The sequence below is a fragment of the Daucus carota genome, chromosome 6 (genome assembly GCF_001625215.2).
Source record: "Daucus carota subsp. sativus chromosome 6, DH1 v3.0, whole genome shotgun sequence".
NCBI classification, from domain to species: domain Eukaryota; kingdom Viridiplantae; phylum Streptophyta; class Magnoliopsida; order Apiales; family Apiaceae; genus Daucus; species Daucus carota.
In genome coordinates this window covers 35,168,555-35,189,737 of record NC_030386.2, presented here as the reverse complement: position 1 = coordinate 35,189,737, position 21,183 = coordinate 35,168,555, and the positions used below count along the sequence as shown (strand labels likewise).

General features: G+C 34.9%; 3 protein-coding genes across 5 annotated transcripts; all 3 read left to right on the top strand.

Moving 5' to 3' along the window:
• The first annotated feature begins 39 nt into the window (after positions 1-39).
• On the top strand, positions 40-14,252 carry LOC108228172 (protein SEMI-ROLLED LEAF 2). 3 transcript variants are annotated; one of them, XM_017403684.2, is made up of 20 exons: positions 40-215; positions 375-675; positions 1,343-1,417; positions 1,731-1,846; positions 2,299-2,413; positions 2,494-2,622; positions 3,658-3,705; positions 4,243-4,400; positions 4,522-4,718; positions 4,851-5,143; positions 6,864-7,013; positions 7,112-7,537; positions 7,801-7,950; positions 8,669-8,744; positions 10,151-10,278; positions 10,541-10,741; positions 10,865-10,999; positions 11,077-11,199; positions 13,137-13,373; positions 13,733-14,252. In XM_017403684.2, exons 2-20 carry the CDS (start codon positions 529-531, stop codon positions 13,835-13,837), a joined length of 3,009 nt encoding a protein of 1,002 aa, XP_017259173.1. In that variant the 5' UTR covers positions 40-215; positions 375-528; the 3' UTR covers positions 13,838-14,252. The 3 variants fall into 3 exon arrangements, with proteins under 3 accessions (XP_017259173.1, XP_063935813.1, XP_063935814.1); XM_064079743.1 differs by lacking the exon at positions 40-215 and having other exon boundaries at positions 391-675; positions 11,113-11,199; positions 13,733-13,981; XM_064079744.1 differs by lacking the exons at positions 40-215; positions 3,658-3,705 and having other exon boundaries at positions 391-675; positions 13,733-13,981.
• A 2,026-nt stretch (positions 14,253-16,278) lies between these two features.
• LOC108226871 (protein TEEBE-like) lies at positions 16,279-18,032 on the top strand. The gene is made up of 3 exons (XM_017401865.2): positions 16,279-16,556; positions 16,774-17,271; positions 17,354-18,032. Exons 1-3 carry the CDS (start codon positions 16,472-16,474, stop codon positions 17,881-17,883), a joined length of 1,113 nt encoding a protein of 370 aa, XP_017257354.1. The 5' UTR covers positions 16,279-16,471; the 3' UTR covers positions 17,884-18,032.
• A 650-nt stretch (positions 18,033-18,682) lies between these two features.
• Positions 18,683-20,416, top strand: LOC108227037 (protein TEEBE-like). Its single transcript, XM_017402034.2, has 3 exons — positions 18,683-18,992; positions 19,108-19,608; positions 19,679-20,416. The coding sequence occupies exons 1-3, from the start codon at positions 18,905-18,907 to the stop codon at positions 20,200-20,202; spliced, it is 1,113 nt and encodes a 370-aa protein (XP_017257523.1). The 5' UTR covers positions 18,683-18,904; the 3' UTR covers positions 20,203-20,416.
• The last annotated feature ends 767 nt before the right edge of the window (positions 20,417-21,183 follow it).

Below are 21,183 nucleotides of genomic sequence, written 5' to 3'. Positions count from 1 at the left end.
TATAATACATAATAATAATACACTTTGACAATTGTCTGTAAATCATCTTGTTGTGTTTTATGCTTCTCCTCTACAATTTATATGTGTACATGTAGAGACACAAACATAATGTGAATAAGTTGTGGGTCGCCATGAATCACATTTGTTGTTGTTGTTAAGATTGTTTTATTCATCCTGCTACACTGCCAGCCTTTCGGACAAGCATCCATCCGAAGGTGCTTTCTTCTTACATTACATAATTTACATGTGTATATATGTTATGTCTGCTTTCCGACATAATGCATTAAGAAATTCTTTTAATCGTATTGTATTTGTTCTAATTCCCTTTTGTTTGATTTTGAAATTGAGTGAGGTTTTGATGATCAATTTTGTAGGCTGGTGATGAAATAAGAAAGAAAGCTGCCTAATGATTTTTGAGGGCTTTAATTTCCCTTCTTGTTGAATTTACGATTTCTTGCGATCAAGAAGGGAAAGGAGGCAGAATCTTGTTTTTTTGACCCAGAAATTAGGATTTTCAATTGATTAGATATGAGTGTTGTTTCTGGGGTTGTTTCGAGGCAAGTTCTGCCGGTATGTGGCAATTTTTGTATGTTCTGCCCCGCATTGCGACCAAGGTCTAGGCAACCTGTCAAAAGGTACAAGAAGCTGATTTCGGATATTTTCCCCCGTTCCCAGGTTAGCTCCATTCTTTTCTACTTAAATGTGGTTATACTGCACTTTGCATTTGTGGCCTTATTAATCTTCTGAGTTTGTAGTTATGCAAATTTACTTGAACCTGTACTATAAACTTCATATTAGAGTTCTTACATGGTACACAGTGTGCATCGAGTGCTACTTTTATTCAATAAGATGGAGAACTATATAGTCTTTTATGAAAATTGTCTATCCACTCCACCTTGTGTGTCGGTCAGTTATGTAGGGATTTATGTTCCTATTTCTGAATTTTACTTCCAGCCTCCATATAAGATACAACTAAATCTGCATAATCTTTTTTATGGTTCTTGCAGTTTTTGTATTTCACCTTGCACTACATTTTCTTGATAGCACCATTGTGTCTATCCCGCCATTGCATCCTCTTCTTTAAAGTGCATATAGGTGCATTGTCAATCTAATTTTGCAAGATTACTTATGAAAGTGACTTTAAGTGCTTAAGAAATACTACTTGATTAATTCATGTCTAGACTAAAAAAATTGGTTAATTGTTGTCTGGTTAAAGGTCAGACGTCTTGATTTTATTTTGCTTATTAAATATTCACCAGTCTAGATATATTCTTCTTCTCCAACACACTCTTGTGATATATTTTCCATGTCTACATTTTTTTATAATTATTCAAGTTTATAGGATCAAGAGCCAAATGTACGGATGATTGGGAAGCTATGCGACTATGCTTCAAAAAATCCTTTTCGCATCCCCAAGGTATCTCTATGTAAGAATATTTTCTTGGATAAAAGCTAAAGTTGATAACTCCATAAATGTATTTTTGTGTTAATGTGAAATCCCTTCCAATAAATTTCTTGTATTTAGCTTACCCAAAAAAAAATATGACAATAGAATAATTAAAAATATATATCATGAAGGTGTGAGTTACAAGAAAAGATTGTGCTATGGATATATTAAGTTTTGCTACCTGTATTTTACCACTTAGCTGACCTTCTCAGAAAAAGCTTATGCTTATCATTGTTATTCATCTATTTCATAACCAACATTGAGTTTATAATTTGACTCCCAGATCTCAGAATTGCTGGAGCAACGGTTTTACAAGGAACTGAGAAATGAAAATTTTCGGTCGACAAAAATTGTCATGATGATCTACAGGAAGTTATTATTTTCTTGTAAGGATGAACTGTAAGTATCAATTAGTATCTGTTATTATTTTTGACAAACATGTTCAAGTGCCATCACCTATTCTTTTCCACATATAAGAGATTTGTTCCACTCAAATTCCCTCCCCATATACCAACATTCGTTTTCTGACAAGGTAATCCTTCAAAATTGAATAGAGAAACCTAAACTTAATATTATTTTGAAAAGGGATGTACTTACATGTACTATCTCATCCTAGGGGCAGATGGCAGCTTAAAATTATATGAAGCAACAAGAAATTAATAAATTTCTTAATTCAATAGAAAGTTGATGTAACATATAAGCAAAGATACTATACTGCATCAGCAAATCTAAACTTTTATCCACCTACTTTATCTTAATAAATATAGAAGTTGCATCAGGATGTGCATATATTTTTTATTGCTAAAGCTCTTGATCCTACCCTTATCTACGGACTTTTGCACACAATACAGGCCTTTATTTGCTAAAAGCTTACTAAGTATTATGCAAACTCTTCTGGATCAGAGAGGCCAGGATGAAATCCTTATATTAGGATGTGAAACACTTTTCGACTTTGTAAATAATCAGGTATTTTGTTCTCAGTTTCTGCACTTATAGATCTTTGTTATCAAATTCTTGATCTTACATGAATGTTGCTTATATCACAGAAAGATGGAACTTATATGTTTAATTTAGAGGTGTATATTCCAAAGCTCTGCGAACTAGCTCAAGAAAATGGGGATGATGAAAGGGCACATCATCTGCGTGCCGCTGGACTGCAAGCCCTTTCTTCAATGGTACATCATTTAAAGCACCATATACTGGGTTTCTATTCTATATGTAATATTCTAAAGAAAGAAAATGTGATGTACTTGACATATACTACTATATTTCGGCCTCCTCCGATATTCAGATTTCACTGTGCAAATGAGATCAGAAGCATATACTAAAACTTTTACTAAGATATGGAAAAATAACTAACGAGTCTTCACCCACGCACCTATATAATCTATTACAGATGAGAGGACATACAACTTCAGTCCATTATCTTTGACATTGGCTATAGATTCGACTGGGTGCCTTTTTGGGAATAGAGATCGTTGATTATTATAAGTAGAGACTGTGATTGCTGATGAAGTCATTTGCAAACTGACAAGCATTATTGATTACACAAAGAAGGGAGAAGGAAATAGGAATCTAACTGGCATCTTTTGATCAAATCTCTAAACATAGGACTTTATTCACAATATCTATCTCAAATATTTTTATCTAATACATCTAAACTACTTCCAAGAAGTTAGCACTATGTTATTCTATGTGATCGTTATATAGGCAATAAAGTACCAGATATCATGACGTATGCTCCAGAATTCATCTCTCCCCTCAAATGTCATATATATATATAGGCAAATGATTAAATAGGAAAATATATTAGAATAGAAACTAAAAACTAATTTAAGCCCGTAGCTCAATCTAATCTAATGGCCTCTAAAGAGTCACTACAAACACTTGAAATACACCCTCCCATACGTAATCCCCTCTGTTCCTTATTTGATTTTTCCCGTCAACCGGTGATTTTTTTTAAATCTGACTTCACTGTATTTTTCTTCACCTCTCCAACGATCAATTGCGTACCAATGTGCTATATTTCAATGTGATTTAGGAAATTTTTTATTTTAGTTTCTAGTTTTTATTTTAAGGAGGTTTTTGGTGGAGTAAGACCACACACACACACACACACACACACATAATTACTATGTTCTTCGGTTCTTCTTAACATGTTACATTGATGAGTTATTTTACCATGTTAATCCTTTTTATTTTGTGCGTAGGTCTGTCTCATGGGTAAACATTCTACTATATCTGTGGATTTTGATGATGTAAGATGGTTTGATTTCAATAATATATACTTTCAGAGTAGTTAGTAACTCCTTATAGTTTTGCCATTTTTCTCTTTTAGAGTCCTGGATCATAATAACAAATCATAATTTGGTGCTTGTATATAGATTTGATCAAACCTTATGTTTGCGTGTAGTCCACCCATATTGACAACTTATAAAAATGATAAAACCATAAAAAATATATAAAATTATTTACGGGCTATATGAGGTTTACATTGTAAATAGATTGAAGTTATACAATTATAAACTGTAACCATGTCTTGTGAAAAACTCTTCATGGATTGTAGCTTAAAATGATCTGCCAAGTAAATAATGTAAACTTATACTCACTTATGTAGTTATAGTAAATATGGATTATAACATAGAACAGCTTGCTAGTTTTCTCTCTATGTATTATGTAAACAAAAACCCCTAATATCCATCTACACATAGTAGCATAGTTGTCAAGTTATGCTTTTGCTATGTTATGTCTATTTAAGACTTATACTGTCAAATCTGTTTCATTATTATATTCAGATTGTCTCAATAGTCTTGGAGAATTATGGAAGACCAAGTAAAGAGATTCATGAAGTTGGTAAAGATGAAAACCATGCTTCTCCATCACCAGAGACCTTGACAAAGGTTCATTCTTGGAGAATGATTTTAGATGATAAAGGAGAATTAAGTGTGACAGAGTAATTTGTTGCCCCATAGTTTCTGAGTGATTTTATTCCCTTTAAGCTCAACCAAACAAAAAATTATGGTGGAATTTATATTGCGTGGTTTGTATTTTTTATACAATCATATTCATTACAGGGAAAATGCCAAGAATCCCTGCTTTTGGTCTAGGGTGTGCCTAAACAACATGGCCAAGCTCGCCAAGGAAGCGACCACCATGCGTCGAATTCTGGAATCTTTATTCCGCTATTTCGACGATAACAAGCTCTGGTCCGGTGCAGACGGGCTTGCTTTACCCGTCCTTAAAGACTTGCAGTTCCTGGTAGATGATTCTGGTACTAAAGTTACCTTTTTCATCTATTATTTGCTACTTCTAGAATCCCAAACCTTTCTTATCACAAATAATCATCTTTATCTTTTGCAGTTTTTTGATAGATCCTGATACTTCTCTTATCACATGATTTCAGGTCACAATACACACGTTCTGCTTTCGACATTAATCAAACATCTTGATAATAAGAATGTACAAAAACAACCTGATATGCAGCTAGATATTGTCAAGGTTACCAACTCCCTCACTCTCGGTACAAAGGTTCAGCCATCTGTGGCTCTACTTGGTGCTATAGGCGATATAATAAGGCATCTGCGCAGAAGCATACAACTTTCAGCGGATGACGCAAATATAGATGTCAATGCACTCAAATGGAATAGAAGTTTTGGAGAAGCAGTGGACAAGTGCTTGGTGGAGTTATCTTTAAAGGTTACATCACTTGCCTCCTGAAACTTTTTAAGTCAATATAAATTTATTTCATTTTGTTATTCAAGTATTAAGGCATTAAGTTCTTTGATATTTAACTTATATTATCGTAGATCTTTTCTATGATAAGTTATACACAATTATATTAGTACTGCCAAATTACATTATTAGGTGAATAATTGTTAAGCAGCAGAAATATCCTATATATTGGATCATGTGTATACATAGCTAAGGACAGAAAGACAGGGACATGCAAGCTATGCTGATATGTGTTAGGAAACATAATAAACACTTTAATTATTTACTCAGTTACAAAATCTGAATGATTAGTTGTGCATCGGTTAGAATTTGAGAGGGAGTGATTGGTGGAATATTATAATTCCAGCTTTAATTTAGGGATTATGATTTGATGTTGGGGGTTATAAATAGGGAAACCAGCGGTATATTGAAGGATTGGTGTTTGAAGGGTAGGAAGAAATAAAAGTGAAGTGTGTGAGTGGATAGTGGGTGGCCTCTCGAATACCACCTAAGGTTGTGTTGCAAGGGTGTCGATAATTAGATTTAGGTCAGATTATCTTGTACTCCTTACATCCATTTATCAGCATATATCAGTTCTTATCAATATTTTAAACCGGAAAAGAGTAAATAGATGGTTTAGAAAAACTGAAAAATAGTTTTATCATTGGGGTTAAGAAGTGGCGGTTTGGTGGTATCTCCCTCGCTTCCTTTCTGGGAGGTCAAGAGTTCAAATCTTGTCGAAGACAAAACGGTGTGTTGACTTATAATTGTCTAGGTTTATTTAAGTTTAAAGTCATCTTCTCATGTCTCAGGTTGATATAGTAAACTATAATTATATGGAAGAGGTAAATAGTAAACTTCAATGGTCAACAATAAAAGCATACGATTGTCTAAGTTCATTGAAGTTAATGTCATCATGCTTTGCTAGTCCAATTCTGTCTACCTTAAAAGAGTCGATATTTTCAAGAGAAACATATCCCTAACGAAGCCTGAATTAACCACCCTTGGTCTTCGCCATGCATATCAATAGATAGTGAATTTTTTTTTTCTCATATAATTTGCAGTTGAAGGCCAAGAAAACTTCTCTCGTGGAACTCTATTCCCTTCTGATCTAAACTTGAATCGAAATTATACTATTAGAAGTTAATTCCCAACTGATGATACTTGGAGCAACGACCAAGAGATGGCTGACTGTAGTTTGCAACATCTAGTTTTCTTCAAAAATATTATTGTAGTTTCTTTTGTGCCATACTATCAACATTAATCTTGTGATGGGATGCGAACAACATTAATTAAGTGAAGACTCCCAAGATTAGACATTGATCAACTAGTATTCGTCATGTAAGGAACCTTTTTTTAAGGGAGTAAAAGAGTGAAACACTATTAATTTATTTTAATTCTCAGTAAATAATGGTTCTTTTTTTAACTGGACTTGACCAAGTACAACTTAAGTTGTCTATCTTATATCCATATAAGTGCTGTTTGTACTTTGTGCATATCATAAAATTATAAAACTTACCTTTAGCTTGAAACAAATTTATTTTCCGGTACTCAAGGTTACTATTTAACAAGGACATGTTTAAACTTTACAGTTTTTATGGACCAGGTACTTTACAGTAAAAAGATATGTTTTGACCCATGTCTGTTTACCATATTTATATATCATGTTTTTAATATTATTATATTAAATTGTAATAAATTACAGGTTGGAGATGCAGGCCCAATATATGATATTATGGCAGGGACGTTGGAGAATATCTCACCTGTTACGGCTGGAGCACGGACAGCTCTTTCTGCAGTTTATCGTACGGCTCAAATCATAGCCCCTCTGCCAAATATGTCATATCAAAACAAGGCAAAACCTCGTATTATAAGTATTTATTATGTTTCTATATCATTGCGCTGTTTGTCTTTATCAAAACTGACATCTCATAAAAATTTAATTCTCGTTAGGCATTCCCTGATGCCTTGTTTCACGAGTTACTCACAGCTATGGTCCATCCAGACCATGAAACACGAGTTGGAGCTCACCGTGTATTTTCAGTCATCCTTGTGCCATCTTCAGTGAGCCCCCTTTCACAAGAATCATTGGGAGAATCAGCTAATCATGCAAGTTTGTCTAGAACACTCTCAAGAACTGTATCAGTCTTTTCTTCTTCAGCTGCCCTCTTTGAAAAGCTGAAAAATGAGAAGTCTTCGCCAAGGAGATACCATGCTCTGGAAAATCAAGAAACTGTTTCTGGTGAGGGGGGACAAAAAAACAACAGTGGATTGCTTGAAAGAATTAGATCAACTTATAGTCGTGCGTATAGCTCTAGTAATCCAGATGTTCTTTCAACACAAGATGAAGGATCGAGTGCTAATTTATATAAAAAAGTGGTACAGTATTAAACTTTTCCCCCTCTTTAAACCAATCTTATTAGGGCTGGGAATTGATCTCGTAAACGTTATTGTGGAACTTTTTTTAATTAGGATTACTATTTGCTGGGAAGTTTTGTCCTAAATTACCGATCCTCATTCACGATATATGTAGTAAAATATTTTATTCTACCATATCATGGTGGATCATATATATACTTTAGTCAAGAGATGGGGCTCATCAGGTTGTATAATTGTTTACAGTTTTTTTTTTTGAATATCAGGAAGCCACCTCTTTAAGGCTGAGCAGCCACCAAATTATCCTCCTTTTTTCATCAATATGGATACAGTCAATTTCCCCAGCAAATGTACCCGAAAACTATGAAGCTATTGCTCACACGTACAGTTTGATCTTGTTATTCTCTCGGACCAAGGTAAGTACTGGCTTTCTTAATGTAATCTGAATTCCTTTGTGACATATGGAAGAGTGAATGCACTAAAATGAACAAGTGTGTAATCAGATGAAGAAACTAAATAGGAAAAATGTTGAAGGACATAAGAGATATAATCTCTGAGAAGGCGATGCTAATTTTAAGGGGACATTAGATGTTCTGGCTATCTTAGAGTAGTATGATTTAACTGTACAAGATCCGCATCTTATATACAGTGATATCAAAGAATCCACTGAAAAATTACCAAAAGAGACTATAAAATTTACTGAAAATGTCAAAAGACATATTAGATTTCACCAGAAAGTACCGAAAGACAGATAATTGGAAGGAGAATCCGGAACTATCACTAGATTAATACTGTATGAAATTTCAAACAGCATCTCCAACTTGTCATTTTCTGTTTATAATAATTATATTTTGGTAGAATCTGGTTCAATTTTTATTATCGCCAAACAAATAATTTACTCTCTCTTTCAAATAATCCTTGCAAGTCTGATCAACAAGAAAATTAGTACTTCTCAGCACATTAAGTAGCTGTCTAAATTTATGTTAGTGTGCCAACCATGCTACTTGTATTCATTAAATGTCAACCCCCCCCCCCCAAAAGAAGAAAAAGAAAAAGAAAAGGGATGACTTTTAAGCAACATATTCTGTGGGAGCAAAATATTTTTTTTTTGACATATACTATCATCTTCTGCAGAATTCCAGCCGTGAGGTCCTAGTGCGCAGTTTTCAGCTTGCATTTTCCTTACGCAGTGTTACTTTTTCTGATGAAGGTTAGGATGCAACATCTGATTACCTATATTAATGAGTGGAGTTGTGAAGTTACCTCTTTCTACTGAAGGAGAAAGGAGGAGAACGGTGACATTGGTTCCATTTTATTGTTTAGAAAGATATATATGTGTGTGTCATTGCTTAAAGAAGAACACCCTTAACAGAAGAACATTGTAGAATCGAATATAGAATCTCATCTAAAATTTAAATTAAATTTTAATTTTAAGCTAATTAACTTTTCATTATAAATAATTATAGTTCTAACATGTTTAATGATAAATATGGATTATAAATAACATGATTCCATGTAAAATTCATAGTGCAAAACATACACACATATGATTCTATTCTGGATTCTGTTTATCATATTTAATAATTTGGATGAGCTTGGATGTTAGAATTCATATATTAAGTTTAATTGTTGTTCAATTATGCAAGTATAGTCTTAACAAATCAATTTTATGAAAAATAAAATATAATGATAGTTTCCTTTGTTCTTTTTTAAAAGTGTTCTTTCTAAAGTGCATCATACTATATCAGTTATGTTGTGGAATAATATAGTTTACTTATCTGTAGTGAGAAAATCAAAAAGGATGGTTGTCTTGTAGAAATAAATTTTGAATGGGATATTGTTGAAGGACTGCTTTATCTCATTTCAAACTGTGAAAAAGATTGACTTGATTCTGTGTAGGTCCTTTATGTTTTATAATCTTTTAAAACTTTTTCAATTAAATTGGTTGCTTACTGTGGAAGGTTGATGATTCTCCCTGTTCCTGTGAAGTTAATTTACGAATTTGCTAAGAAATTTTTATCATGCTTGATTAGCTGTTTTGTCATTTAGCATGCTTTCATCACATGAATAATTTTTGCTATTTAGTTTTAGACCTTTTAACCCGCGCAGGCAATTTGAAAAACACAGGCCTGCATTATACAAACTACGACTGAGGACATTGTTACCCACTGGGCAGTGGCCATGGATCTAGTGAATTATATTACTCAATGTTGCCTCTTTTCGTGCAATCTTTATCTGGAACTTTTTTTGAATGCTTCATCTGGAACTTTGGAGTATTCAAATTGTTGTATATGATTATGAATTGGAAAAGTGATCATTTATCACCTAAATGCCCCAAAACTGACAAATTAGATGGTCCAGAGTGCACTTGCATCATACGATTATTATAATTACTTTATATTCACCAGTTTGACTCAACATTATAAGTGCCGATGAGAGGCTCCAGTGCTTAAGTCTTTGGTTAAATAGTTACATAAATATTAACAAATGTATGAGGCAAGTTGCGAAAGACTTGCTTCTAGTTGTAAGTTTGTGGTTTTTATAGTGATTAATTGTGGAATCTTTTAAATCGGCTTCTCATTACACTGGAATCAATTGTTCCCTCTCTTTCTGCAGGGAAACTACCACCATCACGTCGTAGATCTCTCTTTATGCTAGCAACTTCTATGATTATATTTACATCAAAGGCATACAATATTTCTCCTCTTATTCCCTGTGTCAAGGCTACAATTACAAATAAAATGGTAAGCACTCAATTGACTGCTTTCTTCTTCTTCTTCTTCCGTTTTTTTTGCATTTTGTTATCTTAAACTCTACTGCTTTTGTGTGTGGCTAGCTATTTACGACTCTATTTCCTCTCCTTCACATGGTTGTATGTATGACTGTACATATATATCATCATTAACAAGAACTAGAATGTCTTTATATTTAATAGTTTTATTTTGAACCGTCATTGGGCCATATATGTTTCTGTTTCCTCAAAAGTTTTTGTATTGTTCTTGTCAGGTTGATCCCTTTTTGTGTTTGGTTGAGGACTGCAAGTTAAAGGCAGTTGACAATGAATCTGGCCATCGCAAGATTATATATGGATCGGATGAAGATGATAATACTGCATTGAAGTTTCTTTCGAAACTTGAATTAACAGAGTCCCAGTCTAAGGAATCCTTAGCTTCTCTGTTAGTGGAGACTTTGGAAAATTTGTCAGATGTAAACTTCATATTGCATATCAAGCTTTAGGAGTGATTATATACCTTTTTTTAACGAGTGAACTTCTCCTTCAACGTACAGTAACCTAAATCTTTTCTTATTATTTGTTGCTTTGTGTTGCAGTCTGAAACATCAACCATAAAAGAACAGCTGCTAAGTATATTTGTGCCTGATGATATGTGCCCTCGGGAAACATTCAGTAATACCCAACAAAAAGCATATAAGGGCAATTCTGACAATCAAAAATCAGAGGAAGAGGTGATTAAGATATAACTTTAAATCTTTTATCCTACCTGTTTCTGCATTCTTTTATATTGTCTTCGCCTGTTATGCAGGTTTCTCCTCACATCTCAATGGATGATTCTCTTCAGGATTCATTCAGAAGTGATGATATAAATGATACAGAAATGGCCATGGAATTGCCTGGCCTTTTAAGTGCCAATCAACTTCTAGACTCTGTATGTACTTTCACACTTTAATAGTTAGCTTCCATTACATTTGGGTCAAAGTCAAGTGGAAGAAGTGACCAAGAAGGGAGAAACATTATTTGATGCGTTTGAACCTGCGGACTATGAATTAACTTCTGTAGCATGCTAACTCCAGGCCTGGCATATTAGTTCCTAAATAAAAACCTTTCTCAACATAAACTAAGAAACACACAACATATACCCTGGGCAAAAATCATGTTGAAAAATCTTGACAACGTATATTTGAGACTGATGCATAAGAAGTGTTAACAGATGAAGAATAACTGGAATATCTTAATACTTCTCTTTTTTGTGGATTGTGGAGCTATGAACTGACCTGAAAATCTATTCCGTGTCAACCCAAAGCAACCCAAAAACATACTATTGTATATTAGCAGAATTTAGTAGACAAGGTAAGTAGTTCAGACCGAAACAGTATAGTATATATGTGTAGCTTGTTAACATATAACCAAGCATATTATATCAGCTTAAGTGTTACCGTCCTGGGGTCAGTGGAAAGTGTCTTAATTAGGCACATAACATGGCTCTAGCATTTTAGCCTAACATTAAGGCTCTGATTGTTTGCCAGAAAATAACATTAAGGCTCTGTTTGTTTGCCAGAAAATAACTTGTTTTGAAAAATATTTTCCGCGAAAGCATATTTCGGAGAATATATTCTCGGGAAAATATTTCCGTCATGTGACTATCATGAAAAAAATATTAAAATTGGTGAGCAAATTTTCAATTTGGGAATACAAATTCTATTTTGGAAAGGGGAAGTCATTTTCCAGGATTCAATGCATTTTTTAAAGGAAATTTCCTAGTCCGGAAAACATTTTATTTTCCAGGGATCAAACATATGTAGGAAAATATTTTTCAAAATTTCTAATTGCGTTTATTTGACCTCTGGAAAACATTTCCCGGAAGAAAAAAAATGCTTGAATTTCTAGAAAACATTTTCTGACAAACAAACGGTGCCTAAGTGTTCTGGGCAAGAATTTTGCACTGTTCCGCGCAATTGTTTTTAGTGTTACACAGATTACTATGGAAAAACCAAGTGTGCCTGGTTAGTGTGTTCTGCATACACCCATAATTCTATCCGTTAATCTTCTGGAATAGGGGTGTAAACAAACCAAACTGTTTGTGAGCTACTCGAGCTCGGCTCGTAAAATATTCAAATTTGATTCGGTAATAATCGAGCCGAGCTCGAGCTCTTTGGATGTTTTACCGAGCCGAGCTCGAGCTTCAAATTACTCGGCTCGTAAGGTTCGCGAGCCTTATCGAGCCTCTACTATTTTTTAATTTTTTTATTATAAATATATTTTTACAAGTATATTTAATATTTTATTTATAATATATATATATATATTTAGTCGAATTGAACTCGAGCCAAACCGATCATACTTCGAGTTTTTGTCAATATTTGGTGACTCGATTCGAGCTTTCGAGCCAATCTCGAGCCTATCGAACTGTTTACAAACTGAGCTTCGAACTTGAAAATAAAGGTTCGATCGAACTTGAACTCGAGCTCGAGCCCCGAACTTTTCAATCGAGCTCGAGCCGAGCCTGGCAATGTTCGACTCGGCTCGGCTCGATTACACCCCTTTTCCTGAAAATAGTTTCTGACTGAAATTAAGTATATGTACTTGACAGATCAATGCATCACTGTTGGGTGAATAGAGCAAGTTTTTCCTCTTCTTTTTTGGATGATAACTAAGATAGTTTAGTGTTAGTTCTCACTTTTTATATATTGAACTGAAGCTTTGTATTGCTAAGATTTGTCAATATAAAATTACCAGCAATCAAATAATAAATGCTATGCTGGTTTCAGCAAATTTATGTATTTAAGCACTTGTATTTTTGGAATACTTTCTCATATATTAATGTACTTGCTTAAACTTTTATAACTCATGTGTATGGCATGGTAGGTTTTGGAGACAGCACACCAAGTTGGTATATTATCTGGAAGCACTGGATTTGATGTCCCTTATATGGAAATGGCTAATCAGTGTGAGGAACTAACATCTGGGAAGCAGGAGAAGATGTCCCACTTGATGAACATTCAAATAGAAGAGCAAATTTTGCCAAGCACAACCTCACAAAATGGCTATGAAGAAGATAAGTCGGTGGCTCCGTATTCTCAAAGTGACATGGGCTATCAAATGGTATCAACTTTTCCTTTAGTATATGGAATATGCAGTTATTGGCCGAATGCCTGCAGAAATTTGAAACTGATGTGCTTACTTTTGTCTTCTAAATTGCCCCACCTGTTAGCATCCAAGCTTCATTGTATTTCCTAATACATGAACTTGTGCAAATATATAGCTTCTGCGAGTCTTGTGTTGAATTTTATGTTAGTTTTTTACTCCAAAACTTGCAATTATTGCAAAGGCATGTTTATTCATGAATTTCATGTATCAATGATTAAGAATTATAAACTAGGTGCTTGTCTAATTTAACATAATTTGTATGTGTTATCTAATGTGTTCATGAATCATAATAGAATTTCTTTCTCCGGCTTCAGGTTGGTTATCCATCCGCCAATCAGAATGAAGCTGCTTATGGAGAACCATTGAGACTACCCTCTTCAAGCCCATACGACAACTTTTTGAAAGCAGCAGGATGTTGATACACAAGTGTGATAAGTTACATAATCCCATGAATTCATATAGCGAGAAGTTCCCTTGATCCCCGCGCTTTGGATGTGGAAATTCATAATTATTTTTTGGTTGTCATCCTGCATATGGAATATGGTGTGAATATGTGGTGGACTGAGCCAAGGAGTAATCTGTCACCGTTAGAAATTTTGGCAGTTGTAAGATATCTTTTTTTTTCCCCTAGAATTTTGAGTGTATGTATTAGGTTTATATATGTAGGCAAGTCTTATTTTAGTTGAATTGTGATGGAAGGAAATGCACAAGCTTTTATAAGTGGGAGAATTTGGTGTTTCCAAAACTTGGGTTTTTTGGGATTACATTTTTAAAAAAAATGTGCAGATAATATGTTGGACGCCGAGGCGCATTTTAAGAAATCATTCTCCTGGATGATCTGTTTCGTTCTCCTGCTTGATTCTTCATCTCTTCCAACTTGAACAGATATTACAATTCACACAACACCATCTTAACACATTCTGATAGAACCGATAACGGTTAATAAAATCTTGTACGAAAAAAATGTACTCCCTCCGTCCCTTTTTACATGTCCCTTTTGAAAAAAAAATTTGTCCCAAATTACTTGTCCACTTCTATTTTCAAAGCAACTTTTTGTATGTTTTTTCAAAATGTAACAATTTCCAATGTTTGACTAGCATATATATATACACAACTCTATCTAATTCATTACATTTATTAGAGATATATATGAAAACAAGATATCCACCTAACATTTTCTTAAGATGCGTTATTTTTTCAAAAGGGACAAGTAAAAAGGGACGGAGGGAGTATCTAGTACTGCCTCCCTCCTTATTGGTCTTTTACACATCTTGAAGTACATAAAGGATACTTCGATAATTATTATTAAAAAAATCATTAATGAATAAAATTTATAATTTATATTTTTTGAAAAATTTTGAAAAATAATAATCTGAAATATTATTTTATACGCATTAAATTACGTGGAACAAACAGAAAATTTAAGGGTACCAACTACGAAGGGAACATAGATTCCCCTTCCGTGCCTAGGCTTCTCCTGTTAGGTACCCCCTCTGTCCCATATTAGATGGCCCCGTTGACTTTGGGCACACAATTTAAGGTTCATTGATACGTGACTTATTTTTAAAATTTTATTTTTGCAAATAAAAATTAAAATATGAAATTTTCATTTATAAAAGAAAAAATAAAAAAATAAATTTTGGAAGTAGACGGTCAATGCACCTAAAGTTACATGGCCAAAGTCAACGGGTACATCTAATTTGGGATGGAAGTAGTATTTAAGAGCTGTTTGATTCGGGAAAATAACTCTGGTTTAGCAAATATCAAGTCTCCATCTCTCTAGTTCAGCAAGTGTAAAGTACTCCCTCCGTCCCACCCAGTTTTTTACGCTTTCCTTTTTGGAATGCCCCACCCAATTTTTTATATTTCAAAACTTACCAAAAATAGTCAATAGATCTCACTACTTCTTCACTTTTCTTTTTTTTTTCACATTACTTTTACTCCACTATCTTCCTTTTATACATTAAAAATCAATGGGTCCCACTATTTTACCCACTTTTCTTCATTTTTTCCACTACTTTATACATATTTCTTAACATCTGTGCCTAACACATTCGATAAGAAATGGGTGAGACGGAGGGAGTATATCCAAAGTGATTCTAAACACAAACCCCTGTGGGTGAGAAAGTGGGAATACATGGTATTAAGAGTAGCATCTCCAATAAATTTTTTATAATGGCTCTTAAATTAAAAATTGAGGAGTATGAATATTTTTGCTTGCTCCAATAAATTCTTCGGTACTCTTAAATTTACTAAATTTCTCTTATCTCTCCTCACTTTTAAGAGTTACTAATCACTTTAAATCACTAAAAGCCAATAATTTATGTTATATTTAAGAGTGAGTTAGAAAAGTATTAGAAATTTATATTATACAGTATTTAAGAATGAGTCAAGAGAGTATTGGAGATGGCTATAACTAGTTCACTCTATACTCTAACAAGTTGACCTTTCTCAACATGGCGTAACTCTGGCTCCTGCATAATGCACGAGTACCGTACAATCTGGTACGTACGTACACTGGCTGCATCATGATACTAATAGCTGCAACGGATGCTTGATACAGTAAATGATAAGTTGATCCAAACTCTACTCCATCAAAATCACTACAACTAGTCGCATCGCATATTTTAAACTTGGCATCACATGATTGTGATTTATGAATCATGACACAAAAATTATACTGGAGTAACTCATTCATCTATCTATCTAATAAAATGTCAACACAATAAATGCATGATTCAACTAGAGCGAATCACGGGCCATGTACATGCCCTCACCGCCCACTGGATCAATTAAGGTTGTTTCATCACTTTAATCTTCATTTGCATGTCAACTAGGTTAATAACTAGTTTGATAAGCAGAGGATGAGACAGCATTACACATCTGCCGGCTTACTTGGTGCACCTTAACATGCAGGCCCATGCCCATGCTTATGCTGTTTGTATTGTATATATAAACCATATACGTACCCAGACTACATAGATGTGGCTCCTCTTATCTAACTTCACACCTATTTCCTAATTTCTTCTTCTTTTTTTAATTGCTTCCAAACAATGTCTGCTTTCTTACTCTTCCTATTATGCTTTCTGTTCTTCTTCTCTCGCCTTTCATCTGCAGCTGTTCCTGCGTATCTCGATGGTAATCATTTATGTTTCTTCTCAATAACTTCTCGTACAATCCATCTTTTTATATGGTTCACCTTAATTTTTTAAATTAAAATTTAAGGCCTTGAGATAATGTGAAATGAGTAAAGAATTACCAGCTTCTACTGAGATTGAGAGTTTGACTCGGTGGAAGCATGTACTTGAGTATTTGAATTTCTGTAATCGACTCGTGTTTGGTTTTTTCGTTTCAGGACTTCTTCCAAATGGAAACTTTGAGCAACCTCCAAAGCCGTCAAATTTGAGGAAAACAGTGATCATAGGAAGATACTCCCTGCCCAAATGGGAAATCAGTGGCTTGGTGGAGTACGTCTCGGGTGGGCCTCAGCCACGAGGGTTCTACTTCGCGATCCCTCGTGGGTCCCATGCGGCGAGGCTAGGAAATGAGGCATCCATATCACAAGTTGTGAGAGTAAAAGCAGGTAAACTTTACTCTCTAACCTTTGCAGCTACAAGGACTTGTGCCCAAGATGAGGTGCTTCGGGTTTCGATTCCTGGTCAGTCAAGTGATCTTCCCATTCAGACTTTGTATAGCACTGATGGAGGTGATACCTATGCCTGGGCTTTCAAGGCTCCTTCAAACAGAGTCAAGGTCACTTTTCATAACACGGGTATTCAAGAAGATCCCACTTGTGGCCCTCTTTTAGATGCTGTTGCAATCAAGGAGATGCAACCTCTAAGATACACCCGAGGTAAAATTCTTTGCATCATGGACTTTTGGATTTTTGTGACTCACCGTATCATATATCATGAACAATCATGGCCTCTACACAGGGAACTTGGTGAAAAATGGCGAGTTTGACATTGGCCCCCATATTTTCAAGAACTACTCAACAGGGGTCCTTCTCCTTCCGAAAAAGCAAGACAAGCATTCTCCTCTCCCTGGATGGATAGTCGAGTCCATCAAACCCGTAAAATACATTGATTCCAAGCACTTTACAGTCCCCTCCGGATCAGCTGCCATTGAGCTAGTTGGAGGAAGAGAATGCGCCATTGCTCAAATCATAAGAACTGTGCCCAATAAAATATACAGCCTTTCGTTCATGGTTGGAGATGCCAAAAATGGCTGTCACGGGACAATGGTGGTCGAAGCATTTGCAGCCAGGAGCACTTTAAAAGTTGATTTCACATCTCTAGGGAATGGAGGCTTCAAAAAAGCAAACATGAGGTTTAAAGCGATCTCAGCTAGAACAAGAATCACATTTTACAGTCCATATTATCACACAAAACTTTATGACTATGGTCACATTTGTGGCCCTGTTGTGGACAATGTTAGAGTTGTGTCTGTGAGGTATCAAAGTTAAAAAATGTGGTCTAACTGGGAAATTATCAATTTTAATTCAACTTATATGTAGTCATTGCCTTGCTTTCACTTTCCATCTTGTATCACCATAAGGTTGCTTAAGTTACATTTTCAATATTACCAGTACAGTGTGGCTTGAAGCCAAGAATATATGCAACTTGGCAATTCATTGATTTTCTCAATATATAATTTTATAGACTTTGTCTATTTGCATTGAAGTTAATTATATAATGCCTTGTTAGTTTGTACTAAACATTAAGAGTGACTGATATACAATCGACGTTAAATCTTAACAACCTGTTGCCTATAGTACCTGTTTTTCGTTCAAAATCTGTAGTTTTTCATTCAAAATCTGTAATAAAAAGAAAAAGATAAAAACCAGATGCTCGGTGTAGTTAACTCTCAGATAATTTATCAATACTGTATAGGTCTGCGAAGTTAGAACAACACCAAGAAACTACAGATATCTTAATCCTGTACTTACAGATGATAGATTAATAAAAAAATGCTGAAGAGCATAAGGTCCAGGCAGATACATGTGCTGCATCTAATGATTTCTGTATTGAGAATGGTGATAAGAGCACTGAGAAATTCTGCAGAAACAACAAATTCATTTTATATTTGCTTAATTTAGTCTTTTTGATTGAAAGATAAGAGAAGATTTTGAGATGCTAAATTTGTGTTATTAACTGCTTGCAGTACAGAGAACTGTGAACTAGCCAAAAAACAAATGCTCCACGAGGTGCAATCTGAATATTGAAAAATATTGTTATTACTTAAAAACTCTGAATACTTGTAAAAGACAGCAGCAAAGAGCTCTGGTTGAAAGGTATGGTTCCGCCCCCAGATAGAACCGAACACATCTGACGCCTAATATGATGGTTCTTCAACATGCTTTGCCCCATTATTTGATACCCTTTTGTCAACCTCCACGTTTATAAATAACAGAGAGACATCTTCAAGTTCTTGTGTGGTGTTAAGGTTCAATCAGCTTTATATTTCAGTTGTTGCAGTTTACATACATGGCTTTGTTAATGTCTCTTCTGTATAGTTTCATCATCTTACTCTCCAGCAACTATTCCTCAGCTGCTGCTTCTCCACATCTTCAAGGTAATTAAGCACTCATCAATTGCTCACTGTTTATAAATTAAAAGGTCGTACCCAATGTATAAGGCTTGAAACATTTACGAAAGAAGCTTATTTTTAATACATTTGTTTTATGCAGGATATCTTGCAAATGGCAACTTTGAACTAGGGCCAAGGCCATCAAACATGAAGAAAACAGTAATTAAAGGTAGATCATCGTTGCCCAAATGGGATATCAGTGGTGTGGTTGAGTATGTTAAAGGAGGGCCGCAACCAGGAGGCTTGTACTTGGCCATCCCTCGCGGGATCCATGCTGTTAGACTAGGAAATGAAGCTTCCATCTCACAAGTTGTTACTCATCTTAAGCCAGGCTCAACCTACATTCTCACATTTGCAGCGACGAGGACCTGTGCACAAGATGAAGTGCTCAGAGTCTCTGTCCCTGGTCAAACAGATGATCTTCCCATCCAAACAGTGTTTAGCACTGATGGGGCTGACACTTATGCTTGGGCCTTTAAGGCTACTTTAACTTCTCTCAGGATTACCTTTCATAACATTGGCACCGAAGAAGATCCAACTTGCGGTCCTCTCTTGGATGCTATTGCAATCAAAGAAATGCTACCCATTAGATACACTAGAGGTTAGTTTAAAATAAGGAAGCTGATCTCTTTTTTTTCTTACCAAGTGGCTGATCATTTTACTGAATGCAGGTAACTTGGTGAAGAATGGAGATTTTGAAGTTGGCCCTCATGTATACAAGAACTTCTCAACAGGGGTCCTTGTCTTGCCACAACAGGAAGATCAAATTTCTCCACTTCCTGGCTGGATAATCGAATCTCTAAAACCAGTCAAGTACATTGACTCGAGGCATTTCTACGTTCCCTCAGGGCACACCGCGGTAGAATTAGTATCAGGAAGAGAAAGTGCCATTGCACAAATCATAAGGACAGTGCCTAACAAATTCTACTACCTAAACTTCACTATTGGAGACGCTAAGAATGGCTGCAGGGGATCGATGATGGTTGAAGCTTTCGCGGCCAGGGGGACAATAAAAGTGCCCTATACATCACAAGGAAAAGGAGGATTCAGAACTGCTAGTCTGAGATTCCAAGCCATATCAGCTAGAACAAGAATAACATTCTACAGTGCATTTTATCATTCAAGATTTGATAACTACGGTCATGTCTGTGGCCCTGTTTTGGACAATGTTGGTGTGTTTGCTGCACGGAAGTGAAGCTTACCATTCAGCCAATGCCAGCGAAGAAAGGAGTTGGCTTCTCATTATATGAACTTACTGACAATATTTTCAAAACCTGAGTTTGTTTGTTAGAGACGCGAGTCTTTTCTGTCTGAGTTAAATTGTCTTGAAACCTTCTATAAATTATTTGTATTTCTTGTTCCAGTTATGATATGTGATTGAAGGTAGAACAATGCCATCCATCCCCAAACGACACAGTCTCCACACTATTCTTCCTGTCTAAAATCCCATTATCCCAATCTCCACAATTTGGTGATAGATATAAAACTTCAATGAAGCGACTTCGAGATGCGTCTAGTTCAGATGCACTATAACTATAAGTCTATAACTGTTTGATGAGAACAGGAGCCCGTTTGAGCTCATCACTCAAGCGGCTTATGACTTGTGAATTATCTGATAATCTGTTTGGACGACTTATGAATTATTAAAAATGTAATAACAAAAATAAAAGTGATTTATGAGTAATTTATGGCTTGGGAGTAATTTTTATATATAAAAAAAATGTCCAAAAAATTTTATCACGGAAAAAAATACCTCAAACAGACTTCTCGCTTTAAGTCAGTTTCTGTCTTATTTTTTATTGTAAGTCGACTTCTGATTTATTAGACATTTTTTAGCTTAAAATAAGAGATTACTTAAAGCTCGGGTTTTAAACCGACAAACAGGCTCCAGGTCAGTGAGAATGTTATCATTGCAGACTCCTCGATGGAAATTTATCAATCAAAATCAAGAAACTTTATTTATCTTATTATGGGAAACGATCACTATAAATTAATTTTTTCAAAAACAAAATCACATTTGTATTTTCAGTTATAGATTGTGTTTTTAGAATTAAAATTTAAAAAATAATAAATTTGAAAATAGGTTTCAGGATGCCCGTGTTTTTAAAAAAAAAAATATTTCCTGTAACATCATGCATCGATTATAAACGGATGTAATATCAGGATTATACACCTA